The 13,564-nt window shown below is 36.4% G+C and overlaps 1 protein-coding gene, 1 non-coding gene and 1 pseudogene across 3 annotated transcripts in view; all 3 read left to right on the top strand.

Annotated features, from left to right (window-relative positions):
• Nucleotides 1-13,564, top strand: part of TXK (TXK tyrosine kinase) — a 69,361-nt gene that overhangs the window by 22,823 nt on the left and 32,974 nt on the right. The window contains exons 4-6 of one of the 2 annotated variants that reach the window (XM_039468263.2): nt 509-714; nt 2,414-2,479; nt 8,886-8,940. In XM_039468263.2, the coding sequence (XP_039324197.1) occupies nt 509-714; nt 2,414-2,479; nt 8,886-8,940 (327 nt within the window). The remainder of the gene's footprint in view (nt 1-508; nt 715-2,413; nt 2,480-8,885; nt 8,941-13,564) is intronic. The other variant, XM_074396094.1, reaches the window with a different exon arrangement.
• Nucleotides 3,651-3,708, top strand: LOC120363778 (U6 spliceosomal RNA; annotated as a pseudogene).
• Nucleotides 7,643-7,750, top strand: LOC120363756 (U6 spliceosomal RNA). Its single transcript, XR_005579206.1, has one exon. It is a non-coding gene; the product is annotated as a U6 spliceosomal RNA (small nuclear RNA).

Raw genomic sequence — 13,564 nt, 5'->3', positions numbered from 1 at the left:
AAAATTGGCTACTTATATTTAAAGACAGAACTTGCTAATGGGAAATGAGTGGGGGAATAACATATTTTGGCTCCTGTCATTTTGAGGCTGAGATTAATTTTCACTTCCGGGAAGTGAAAGCATTCTTAGGAAGTATAGTAAACCCAAGCACAAGCTGCCACCACATGAAAAGAAAAAGGCCATTTTTTTTCTTCCAAGAGAGAAAAGATTCTTAAAACAAGGTGAGACTATTGAAGAGTACATCATCTTTTGAGAATTTTGATATGAAAAAAATCCAGTACAATGATGGCAAGAGAACTTGTGATCCCACGAATGTAAAAATGATGAGTGTGCTGCTGGGTCCAAAGGGAGTTTTATAGTTAGTCCTTTCCTACATTTATCCCATCCTGGCTTCTGCCTTGGTATAGCTGGATAAGGAAAGTGAGGCAGAAGGCAAGATGCTTTATCCTTATTTTTAGTACAGATTATTAAAATGATAGTAAAACAACTCACTTCTTGGTTTTCACAGTCCAACAGGGGCCGTGTGCAACCGTCGAAGCGAAAGCCACTGCCTCCTCTCCCACCCTCTGAGTTTGCTGAAGACCAAATTCAAGTCAAGGCACTTTATGATTTTCTGCCCAGAGAACCCTGTAATTTAGCCTTAAGGAGATCAGAAGAATACCTGATACTGGAGAAATATAATCCTCACTGGTGGAAGGCAAGAGACCGTTTGGGGTAAGACATTTACATGACTTAGTCAGTATCCAGTTCCTCCAACACAAAGAAGACTATTTAGTGACTCAGGCTTATAACTCTTCCCTCTGCATGAAATGGAACCTGTCCCCTCTCCCGCAAGGTATGTGAGAGAATGAGAGAACAGTGATTTCAGGCAGAGTCTCAGAACCAGCTACACCTGGCTTCACATCCTGATGATGTCACTTACTATTGTGTGTCCCTGGGCAAGTCACTTACCCTCTCTGAGTTTTTGTTTTTTTTATTTGTACAAGGGAAATAATTCTGACAATGTAGTTTCTTATTCTGATTTGTACTTTTATTTGGGAATTTTTTTTCCTGTTAAGCTCTAAGGTAAGAATAGAAATAGTATCTTATTCACGTTTATGTTTTTACAATACCTAGTTTTGGAAGCAAACATTGCAGTCCCTGCTGAATGAGATTAGAAAGAAAAAAGACGCTGGGATGCAGATAGGTTTCATTGTGTCAGTTGCAACAGACGGTTAATGCCTGATTAGAGTCCTGAGTTGAGAGGAATTTCAAGGAATATCTGGACTTGCTGAGAGAGAAGGCTGGCATTGATTTCTGATATTTGCCAAGATTTAGAGATTATAAGTATCCAAGTATTATAAGCATGTAAATTACTCTTTCTTCAACTACATTTTCTCAATGATGTGGCCCTCTTAACAGTTCTCAACATGTGATGGAGACTTTTCAATGGACAAAGAGGCATTAGTAGGTTCAGGCTGTGTAATTAGCCACACCTGCCGGTGGGTATTGGCATGTCTCAGACTTAAAAAGTTGAATTTTTGATTTCATGGTTAGTAAGTGAATAGAGTCTTTAGAAAACTATAATATACAAACATTAATGTCAAAATTCTGCTTTGCCACTACCTTCAAACTCAAGTGTTTCCCCAAAAGTAAATATCGTTATGCATTTAGTATATTTTCAGATTATTTTCAGTGTGCTTACATTTACATATCAAAATATATGGTATTGTTTGTAGAATTAATTTACCTAATCTTATCATACTTTATGCATGATTCTGCAACTTTTATTTCTCAAAAATATGTCTTCGAGATCTTTTTGTAATTTCAAATGTTGGTCAAGGTATAGGGAAAGTGAAACGTCTACCATGCTGATAGGTGTGTAAGTTGGTGTATCCTACTTGGATGGAAATTTATTGCATATCCTGAAAGATGCACATATCCCGTGACTTAGCAATTCCCCTCCTTGCTATCCATCTTTGAGAAACATTCTTACTTTTGTACAAAAAGGCATGTTCAAGGATTTCTTTATGGCATGGATCCTACTAGGGAAGTGGTTAAACTAGAATACCTACACTATGGAATACTCTTCAGCAACTGAAAAGAATGAAGCCAGTATCTTTGTGATTGCTGTGTTTTTAACCTAGTCACTATGACATCAGATGATCATTTAAGTGCCCTCTTTTCTCTCTAAAAAGATTGTGGGATCATAAAAACTCTTAAAGTATTCACACTGCAAGTCGGGATCTTAATACATTTCTTGTACAGAGATTTTTCTTGAGTTAGAAATGAAAAAGACTTTTTTTCTCTTTTTAGCAATTTAATCAGTAAAATGAATTTGATTCCCCTTAGATCCATACAGTTTTAAAAGGATTGTGGCGGTGTTAATGCCACAAACATGCCAAGCATTTTTATTTTTGCTTTTTCTTTACAGGAATGAAGGCTTAATCCCAAGCAACTATGTGACTGAAAACAAAATAACTAATTTAGAAATATATGAGTAAGTCTTCCCCAAAATATGGCCTATGGTTAACCTATGTATATCAGGGACATTTTGGCAGCTTGTAAGTATAGATACTGTTTTTAGTCTGTAAAAGGAAAAGAAAGTAACACATTTGTCAGCATTAATAATAAAGAGCATTAATAATAAAGAGGCCTTTGATCCTTATCATGGTTGATTCAGAAACTTCTTTTTCTTAAACTTATTTTTGTTCTGTTTTGTATAGCCACTTTTTCTGTTTTAGCAGTGGCAGACTGAAACCAAACACTCATCTGGCACTTGTTTTACTATATATCCTACTGTAAAGTTTAGTTTAAAAAACGACATTAAATTTGCAGTGAGTAGTAAATTGGACTTAACTATACAGATGAATTACTGCATTTGGCTCATGTTTTCATATGTTTTAGCAATAGCTGAAGATATGAACTAGGCTAATGCTGTAGTTTGGAAGAACCCTTTGGCATATTCACTAGAGATCTGCTTGAAATCTATTTTTGTTACAGTTATAGATTTGGAAGATGGAGGAAATCTTAGCAATCACTTTTTTAGCCCCTCATTTTGCAGATGAGAAGATTGACAGAAGACTTTACAGGTAGAGAGCAGCAGAACTGAGACTAGTCATTTTTTAAAAAAATAAATTTAGATTTTTAGTTTGAGGATCTTCCCCCACCTCCATCCCGATTGGGCACTTATCTTGCAATTAGCATATGCTTCCACCAGGTGGCAGTAGGTAATATGCATTGAGGATTAAGACAAGTGCTTTTCTGAGAACCAGGCAGTTAATAAAGCTGAATGAGAGAAACTCCTTAGTTGGTCTTGCTACTACCTAATAAAGCCCACCTGGAGATCTAGCTCAGTACATCTCTCCTAAAACAAATTCAATTTCAAAAGCTTTGGTGAATAATGTAGACTTTATTGGAGGAGAGAAGGAGATGACTTCAGGACACATGACACATCTACATTACTCTATTAGATTTCTCCATTAGCTATTTCTGTTCTCTCTCCAGTCACCCTCCTCATCTCCATCATAGGAGCTCTTCTCTCTTTTCCCACGTTCATCCAGCTTCATGTCTCTATTGAAGCCATTTAGCTCTTCCCAAGATTCTAATCTCCAGTAAAACAAAGTCCTCAGGTGACTGAACCCACCTTCCTTATAAAACAGTTCCAAAGTGCTCATTTCGGTGGAACATATACTAAAATTGGAACGATACAGAGAAGATTAGCATGGCAATTTTTTAATTTTAATTTTTATTGCTTTTATTTTTTTTGAAATTTTAAAAATATTTTAAGTTCTGGGGTACATATGCAGAAGTGCAGGTTTGTTACACAGGTTTACACGTGCCATGGTGGTTTGCTGCGTCCATCAACCCATCATCTACATTAGGTATTTCTCCTGATGTTATCCTTCCCATAGCCCCCCAACCCCCGACAGGCCGTGGTATGTGATGTTCCCCTCTCTGTGCCCATATGTTCTCATTATTCAACTCCCACTTATGAGTGAGAATATGCAGTGTTTGGTTTTCTGTTCTTGTGTTATTTGCTGAGAATGATGGTTTCCAGCTTCATCTATGTCCCTGAAAAGGGCATGAATGCGTTCTTTTTAATGTTTGCATAGTATTCCATGGTGTATATGTGACACATTTTCTTTATCCTGTCTATCATTGATGGGCATTTGGGTTGATTCTAAGTCTTTGCTATTGTGAACAGTGCCATAATAAACATTCATGTGCATGTATCTTTAGAGTAGAATGATTTATAATCCTTTGGGTATATACCCAGTAATGGCATTCATGAGTCAAATGGTATTTGTAGTTCTAGATCCTTGAGGAATCTTCACACTATCTTCCACAATAATTGAACTAATTTACACTCCCACCAACAGTGTAAAAGCATTCCTATTTCTCCACATCCTCTCCAGTATCTGTTGTTTCCTGACTTTTTAATGACTGCCATTTTAACTGGCATGAGATGGTATCTCATTGTGGTTTTGATTTGCATTTCTCTAGTGACCAGTGATGATGAGCACTTTTTCATGTTTGTTGGCTGCATAAATGTCTTCTTTTGAGAAGGGTCTGTTGATATCCTTTGCCCACTTTTTGATGGGGTTGTCTTTTTCTTGTAGATTTGTTTAAGTTCTTTGTACATTCTGGATATTAGCCCTTTGTCAGATAGATAGATTGCAAAATTTTTCTCCCATTCTGCATGTTGCTTGTTCATTCTGATGATAGTCTATTTTGCTGCACAGAAGCTCGTTAGCTTAATTAGATCCCATTTGTCAGTTTCGGCTTTTGTTGCCATTGCTTTTGGCGTTTTAGTCATGAAGTCTTTGCCCATGCCTATGTCCTGAATGGTTTCGTAGCATGAAAATTTTTAAAAATTAAAAAAAAAAAAAGGAAGCCAGGCATGGTGGCTTACACCTGTAATCTTAGCACTTTGGGAGGCTGAGGTGGGAGAATTGCTTGAGCTCAGGAGTTCAAGGCCATCCTGGGTAACACAGTGAGACCCTATCTCTATTTTTTTTTTAAAAAAAAAAACAAAACAGCTCTGCAGCTATCTACTCAAGAGCATGTGCTCATGGGGTCTCACCACTACCCCGAGCTGAAGCTGACCAATAAAAACAGGCCTCTTGCAAGGCCAGGTCAGAGGAGATATTTTATGTATTTACAGATATTATATGAAGATCTCTTGCTTAGAAAAATAAAACTTTTTTTCATATCATTTGAATTTTCCAGGCAATTAAAGGAGACATTTGTGAAGGTAGCTGGGTGGTTAGCGAATGGACACTCACTGCCCAGGAATGATACTTTCCACCCTTTCATTATTCATTTACTCATTGATTCTCCTGTCTAGACAAGGCCTAGACTCTGGCCATAACAACCTGTTTATACTGTGGATGTTGAATCATCTCAATTAAACTACTTTGGGGTTACAACTGCTACCTCATTTTCTTGGGCCTTGATTTACCTATGTGTTTTTTTAAAAAAATCATCCTTTTTTAAATGACTCTAATTATGAGAAAACTCATTTTTCATTTTATTGCTGTTTCTAAAAATAGGTTTATCAAAATGTAGATAAAATAGTTATCATTATTGATCACTGAAATTTATTGATCACTTAGTATATGCCAAGCACTGTTCTAATGATTGTACAAAAGTTACTGCCCTAGGTTGAAGTACTAGATAGAGCATGGGTACAGAAATGGGAGCAACCTGGGTTCAAATCCTGGCATCAGGACTGACTAGTGCTTTGGTTCTGGGTGGAGTTACCTAATGTCTCTCAACCTCTGAGTGATCTGAAAAGCAGAGACAATAATACCTATAGTATCTACTAATAATAAACCATTTATACATTCTAGTGATTCTTATTATTTCATAAACCATAAAACTACCTGGAAAAACATTTACAGTTTGGTCCACCTTGCCTAGTATTACTGGTGTTCAACATTCCTTTGTTACTTCAGTCCTCACATCATCTTGTTTGTTCCATCTGTATTTATTGTACACTTCTGATGTGCCAGATATTACAACATAAAATATACAGATGGAACTTATAGTTTCTTGGGGAAAAACTGACATTAAACAAGTCCACAAATAAATGTACAATTTTAAATTGTAGTGTTATGACACACTGGAGCCTGGGGCGGGGGGGTGAGGTGGGGGTGGCAAGGGGAGGGAGAGCATCAGGAAGAATAGCTAATGGACACTGGGCTTAATACCTAGGCAATGCGACGGTCTGTGCAGGAAGCCACTATGGCACACATCTGCCTACGTAACAAACCTGCACATCCTGCACATGTATCCTGGAACTTAAAATAAAAGTTGAGAAAAAAAAAATAAATTGTAGTATTTTGAAGGAACAGTATTGGACACTGTGGGAGAAAACAGGGCAGGGGATATAATTTAGATGAGGGATGTTGGGGAAGAGCTTTCTGAGGAAGTGACTTGAGGTCTAAAGGTGGTAGAGGGAGTGTGTGTTGGGAGGAGGGTGGGGTATAGTGGAAGGAATGCTGTGTCAATGTGGAGTTCTGATATTTCAGGGGAACCTCTGGGTATAGAAAGATTTATGGCTACTTTAGCTTTAAATGAATACCCAAATGATCAATGTTACAATGTAGAAACCTAGTTTTCAGAAAGCCCTCAAATTCAACTTATACAATTTGATATACTATATATAAATCTAAAGAAGTAAGAATAATCACTTTAATTCAAACTCAAGATACTAAATATCATTGAACAATCAGTCCTATTTATAAGCTCAGTTAATTAAATTTTTGAAAACTTAATTTGCATTAATAACTGAATAAATTCAGTTTTCTTTCAACACATGCCTGACAGGGCAAATTTGAAATTATAATAAGCCCTGTGTAAGTCTTTAATGATCCTGGAAATCTAATAAGCTAACCTTATAAATGTGAAAATCAAGTTCTTGTAACCGTACAAATACCATTTTAAAAACAAGTCAAATTCTCTTCAACTTCAAATAACAAGTTTAAAATTATGCCCTTTAAAGTCAGAGACAAAAATCTAAGATGCCAGATTATCTCAAAATAATAGATATTTTAAACACCAAACATATTGATTGTTCTCAACTGTACAGAAGTATGAGTTTCATTTATCTCAGTATTTCTACACAGAATCCTTAATCCGCTCACAATGAGAAAGTGGCTTACTAAGGGAATCAGATTAACCTTCTCAGACCTAATGGGGTTTCTAGATCAAAAATTCAAGAACACAAGACTGTTTACTTATTGATCAGAAATCTGAGATTGGGACATGGGAGTGGAGGTGTTCATACAACACGCAGATGTTTCTACTCACCCACAGCTGGACATGCTGGATTTAGACAAAAAATATCCATAGGATACCTGTCCCTAACTCCTTCGTGCACATCATTTGGTCTTAGTTATAGTTAGCGTTGTCTAGGTGTAAGAGTTACAGTTTTACTCATACATATATTTTTAAAAAGCCTTCTACCTTTTATCATCTGATTTAAATAGATGAAATTCTGAAATAATGTGCTCTTGTCCCCTCTAAGTTCTATTTGTTCAGTCTCTTTCCTGCCTGATAGAATTCTGAATTATTTTAAAGGATCTTGAATTTGTCACATACGTCTATCTGGCAATATTAGATGAGGTTTAACATCTTTTTAAAAATCTTGTTTTGAGTGCTTGCTTTAGCAGCACGTGTACTAAAGATTAGAACAATGCGGAGAAGATTAGCGTGTTCCCTGCTCAAGGATGATACGCAAATTCGTGATGTGTTAATATTTTTTTTTAAGTCTTGTTTTGAAAGGAAAACCTCTTAGGTTTCCTTTCTCTCTCTTTTGTTCTGCCATTATTCTTTCTCCTTCCTGTATAACATTTGCTTACCGACTATTATCATATCAAACTGTATGTTTAGCTTATTAGTTAATATGAGTTAACTATGTTTACTGCATGTACTTCTGATATTCTAAAGTCACTTAATGATATGTTTCATGCAGAGAAAACAGCATGATTGGGGGCAGAATGGGGGTTGGTGAATCTGAGGAAGGAAAGAATTCCAGTGAGACTGAAGCTTAGCGAGTGAGGGGAGGCTCAGGAGAGAGATGGGGCAGGGGAGAGTGTTAGAGCAAGTTTGTGTATTGGTTGTTCCATGTATCCTATTTTTTGATTTTTTAAAAATTTTATTTTAGATCCAGGGGGTACATGTGCATGTTTTTTTCAACAGTATATTGTGTAACAGTGGATATTGGGTTTCTAGTGTACCCATCACCTAAATAGTGAACATTTTATCCAATAAGTCATTTTTCAGCTCTCACCCCTGTTCCATCCTCCCTGCTTTGGGAGCCCCCAGTGTCCATTCTTTCCATCTCTGTGGCTATGTGTTCCCCCTTAAATTTAGCTCACACTTGTAAGTGAGAACATCTGCTAACCACTGACTGTACTATGACATCGTGTACTTAGGAGTGTCAGAAAAGTAAGAATGGGCTTTAATTTTTGGAAGGGGTAACAAATCACCCATAAAAGTATGTAAATAGGAAGTTTCTGAGAGGAAGGACAGAAATAGGTATTTTTTAGATTGTCTGCCAAAGCTCAAATAGTGTTTGTTCAAGATGACGAGGTCTTTCTTTACCACATACCTTTCACGGAAATTTATAAGAAGTTAAATCATTCATAATGATATTCTAAGTGTATGTCAGGAAGTTGAATTGAGATATGGTAGAATGAACTAGATATTGGCTTGAAAATAAAATTATATTAAACTTAACTCATAATAGTATATTATTGTTTATCTGAATTTTTTTGAAATAATTCAACTTTCTAAGATCAGTTCTGAAATAAGTTCTTAAAAATGAAGAAAATGAAGCATTTTTTTCCAAAAAAATGGAATATAAAATTTAAAAATCATTTTTATTGCTTTTACAGGTGGTACCATAGAAACATTACCAGAAATCAGGCAGAACGTCTATTGAGACAAGAGGTAATCCAATGTATTTGTGGACATTTTCAAAATTTCTGAGAAGTACTTTTAAAGACTTTAACCAGCTAAAAAAGTATATTAGTTCTAAAATATTATTACATCCCAACTATATATTTTATGTGAAGTTGTAAATCAGATATCTTTGTATCAGATCATTTCCGTCAACTTTCATTATAATTTCAGAAATATTTTTGTCCTGAAAGGATTTCAACTCCAACATAGGGAGACTCCAAGGTGCATTCTGTCAATGGAGTCTCTCTCTCTCTCTCTCTACTGTGTGTGTATATATATATATGGAATCTCTCTCTCTCTCTACATGTACGTGTATGTGTGTGTGTGTGTGTGTGTGTGTGTGTATAATTTTCTTTTCTTTTCTTTTCGTTTTTTTTGAGACGGAGTTTTGCTCTTATTACCCAGGCTAGAGTGCAATGGCGCAATCTCAGCTGACCACAACCTCCGCCTCCTGGGTTCAAGCAATTTTCCTGTCTCAGCCTCCCGGGTAGCTGGGTCTACAGGCGTGTACCACCATGTCCAGCTAATTTTTGTATTTTCAGTAGGGACGGGATTTCACCATGTTGACCAGGATGGCCTTGATCTCTTGACCTTGTGATCCACTTGCCTCAGACTCCCAAAGTGCTGGGATTATAGGTGTGAGCCACCGTGCCCAGCCTATAATTTTTTTTTTGAGACATGGTCTCTCTGTCACCCAGGCTGGAGTGCAGTGGCTCGATCACAGCTGACTGAAGTCTTGACCTCCTGGGCTCAAAGCTATCTTCCCACCTCAGCCTCCTGAGTAGCTTGGACTACAGTCATGCCACCATGCCTGGGTAGTTTCTTTGTATTTTTTATAGAGATGGGGTTTTACCATGTTGCCCAGCTGGTCTTGAACTGTTGAGCTTAAGTGATCAGGCCAGCTCTGTTTCCCAAAGTGCTGAGATTACAGGTGTGAGCCACCATTCCTAGCCTGGAGTCTGCATTTGTGTTGCTCATTATAACCTTGCACCAAGTATAAACTCGATCCTCAGGAACTTAGGTTCCACTCATTAATAACACAAAGAAAAATACATGCTGCCCCAGTTTCTTTGTTCTTTGGAAGCAAAGGAAAGAGCTGAATAGCCAAAATACCAAACTCAGATCAGAACTGCTCATAGTTTAAATTTCCAGTTGATAAACATTAACTGTGGGTAAACCTAGGGTCAGAACTAGAAACTAGGTAAGAGGTATGTGTGTCGTTGTGCTCTGCTGTGGGATGTTGAAGAAATCTAGAAATGCGAATGAGAAAGAGTCAGTTCTGTAACTCAAAATTCCATGCCAGTAATGGCACAGGACACAATGAAGACCCACTTCATAGCAGGGGCTAGGCAGAGAAGGAGGGGCATAGGCCCATCCTCAGGTGACTGCGCGGATGGAGATGGGACAGGCCTCACCTGCTTGGAGGAAATTGAGTGGGGCAGCAAATATTCTATCTTCCTGGTATGGTCACGGGAAATGGCCTTTTGTGAGGTGATATTAATAGGTCCAACATGGAGAAATAAAATGTTATGACAGGTGGACAGAACCAGAGAAGGAAGGTCCCAGAGGAGGTCTGCAGTCAGCACACTGGGCACAGGTAATATGGCTGAAATCACTGGGCTGTGCAGATTCAGGACAAGAGCTTCTGCATCTGAAAAGAAGCCAGACAAGGCCAGGATCTCTACAGGGACTTGAAGAGTGAACTATACGCACAGGCCCGCAATCCAGATATGCCAAATATTAAAATTTGGCCATGACATTAAAAAAAAAAATTACAGCTACAGGAAGCCCACCCCTTCATCTTTTTGGTCCTCTCTCATTCCCCAGAGACAGTCACAACAGCAAGGTATGTTCCCATTTTGTCCATGTGTTTATATTTTGATCATGCATGCATGCACATAAACAGCCTATAACATTATTTTATGTATTTTACCATTTGACAGAAGGAGATCATATGTATGTTGATTTTTTAGTTAAACATTATGTTTGCAAAGTTTATCGATAAGGGTACATATACTATAGATCAAACACATTCCTTTAACTGTATATTAGTGTACGTATTTCATGGTATGACTATATAAAATTGTATTCAATATGGATAAACATTCAAAATGTTCCTAATTTGTTACTGTTACAAACAGTTCTGCAGTGAATTTTCTTATAAATGTCAAGTTGTACACAAGAGTGAAATAGAATTATGTGGTCACAGGGTATGTGCAGATTTAACATTATTAGATATTTTCAAAACATGATTCAAAACGGTTATACTAATTTAGGCTTTTGTGGTGAATGAGATAGACTGGTTCCCAACATTCTTGCCAGCAGGTGGCAAGTAGTTTCACACTTTTTTCAATTCATTGGGTGAGAAATTTTATATCTTTTCAAACATTTTTTGATTACCAGTGCAGTTGAGTTACTTTTGAAGTGTCTGTAGGCTGGTTGAGCTTACTCTTCTGTGACATGCCTGTTAATATTTTTTGTTCATTTTTCCTGTAGTACTTGCTTTTTAACCTATAAGTCTGTATTTTAAAAAGTATAGTTGGGTGTGGTGGCTTAAGCCTGTAATCCCAGCACTTTGGGAGACCAAAGCAGGTGGATCATTTGAGATCAGAAGGTTGAAAGCAGCCTGGCTAACATGGTGAAACCCCATCTCTACTGAAAATATAAAAATTAGCCGGGTGTGGTGGTGCATACCTGTAATCCCAGCTACACAGTAGGTTGAGGCTGGAGAATCACTTGAACCTGGGAGGTGGAGATTGCAGTGAGCCAAGATCATGCCACTGCATTCCAGCCTGGGTGACAGAGTGAGACTCTGTCTCAAAAAAATCAATTAAAAAAAATTATAAAAAGTGTATCCAGAATACCAATCTTTTTTGTCAGTTATGTATTATAAATATACTCTTCTGGTTTCTGGCATTTAAGAAAACTACATGTTTTCCTTTCTTGCATAGAATTTAAAAAGGTTTATGTGGTCACATTTCTCAAATTTTCCTTTATTATCTGTACTTTTTTTCTTTTTTTGATTAGTGTAAGAGGTTTTTCTTCCAATTGAAGTCATAAATAGATTCTCTATTTTCTTTTAAATGTATTAAGGATTTGCTTTTCACATCTGGGTCTTTATCGGAAATGTGCGTGTATATGTGTATAAAGCATAGGGTGTTTAAAATATACATATTTTTCCTATGTATCTTAAAAATGTTTTTCTAATTTATATATTTTCTAATTTTTATTTTAAAAATACACCTGGATTAAATCGTATTTGTCATGAAGCATTTAAAATACATATTCTGGTTTGGGTTTCCTGATATTTTATTCAGCATACTATGTTCAAAGCATGTTATGGTCAAAAGGAAGCCTGGCTTATAATTTTCTGTTCTCTTTGGTTTTAGTATAAAGGTTACATTAACATCATAAAATGAGTTAAGGGATAGGGCTTTGTCTTTCTTTCCAATCTGTGGAATAGTTGATATTGGTTAGGAACCATAACTGTCTTGTAAGAGAGTCCAGATACGCTGCTTTTACAAAAAGGTAGATACGTGATTACTGATTGAATTTCCTTTTCTTTTTGGAGTTTGATAATTTATATTTACCTAGAGAATTGCCTATTTTAAATTTATTTTCAAATTTGTTCCATTAACAATTCATAGCAATATCCTATAATTTGTATTTATTTTATATTTCAATAGTATGTTCATGTGGTCCAAAATCAAAAGATTTTAGAAAGTTTTCTTCCGTCTTGTCTTTAAGTCACCAATTTCCCTCCACACAGAAAAACCTCTATTAGTTTATTTTGTGTCCTTTCCAAGATATTTAATACATACACGAGTAAGTACAAATATGTTTTCTTGTTTTGTTACTTCTACCCAAATGATAGCATGCTATATATACTTTTATATGTATTATTTTTTCACATAAGGATATATATTTAGAATCTTTCCACATCAGTACACAAAATGTGCCCTCCTTCACTTTATACCTGCATGGTATTCCTTAGTTTGGTTGTATCACAATTTTTAAAAACAATTCTTCATTATGAAAATGAAATGGTAGATATTCTTTTGCTGTTGAAAGAGTGCTGCCGTCCATAGCCTGTACACATTATCTTTTCTCATTTAGGTGTGTTTGTAGGATAAATCCTCAAAGGTGCAAACTCTGGGTTAAATGAAATATACATTTCTAATTTTAACAAATACCGAAATGTCTTCAGCAGTTGTATCAATGTATATGCCTACCGGAAATGTAAGCGAGTCTGTTTTCCCATAACCTTTCCACCCAGCACGTTATGAAAAACATCTGGGTCTTTGCTCTCTTACACTGCATCTCAGTGTGGATGTAATTTGCATTTCTCTTATTCTGGGAATGCTAAGCATTTTTTGTATGATAAATTTTGTATGTCTGTATTTCCTTTTCTGTGAACTCTTTGTTCATATCCTTTGCATAGTATTCTATTGGGTTTTTGATGTTTTTCTCAGAATTTGTAGGACCTATGTAGCCATATTAAGGAAATTAGCCCTTGGTGACATGTGGTGTTATTTCCGGCAGTTTTTCTATTGTCTTATAGTATTTTGGCCTGAATGGTATTTGAATTTTATATGTATTGCCTTCCCTCTCC

Source organism: Saimiri boliviensis, chromosome 3 (genome assembly GCF_048565385.1).
Source record: "Saimiri boliviensis isolate mSaiBol1 chromosome 3, mSaiBol1.pri, whole genome shotgun sequence".
Lineage (NCBI taxonomy): Eukaryota > Metazoa > Chordata > Mammalia > Primates > Cebidae > Saimiri > Saimiri boliviensis.
The sequence above is the reverse complement of the archived record's forward strand: the minus strand, read 5'-3'. Positions and strand labels throughout refer to the sequence as shown.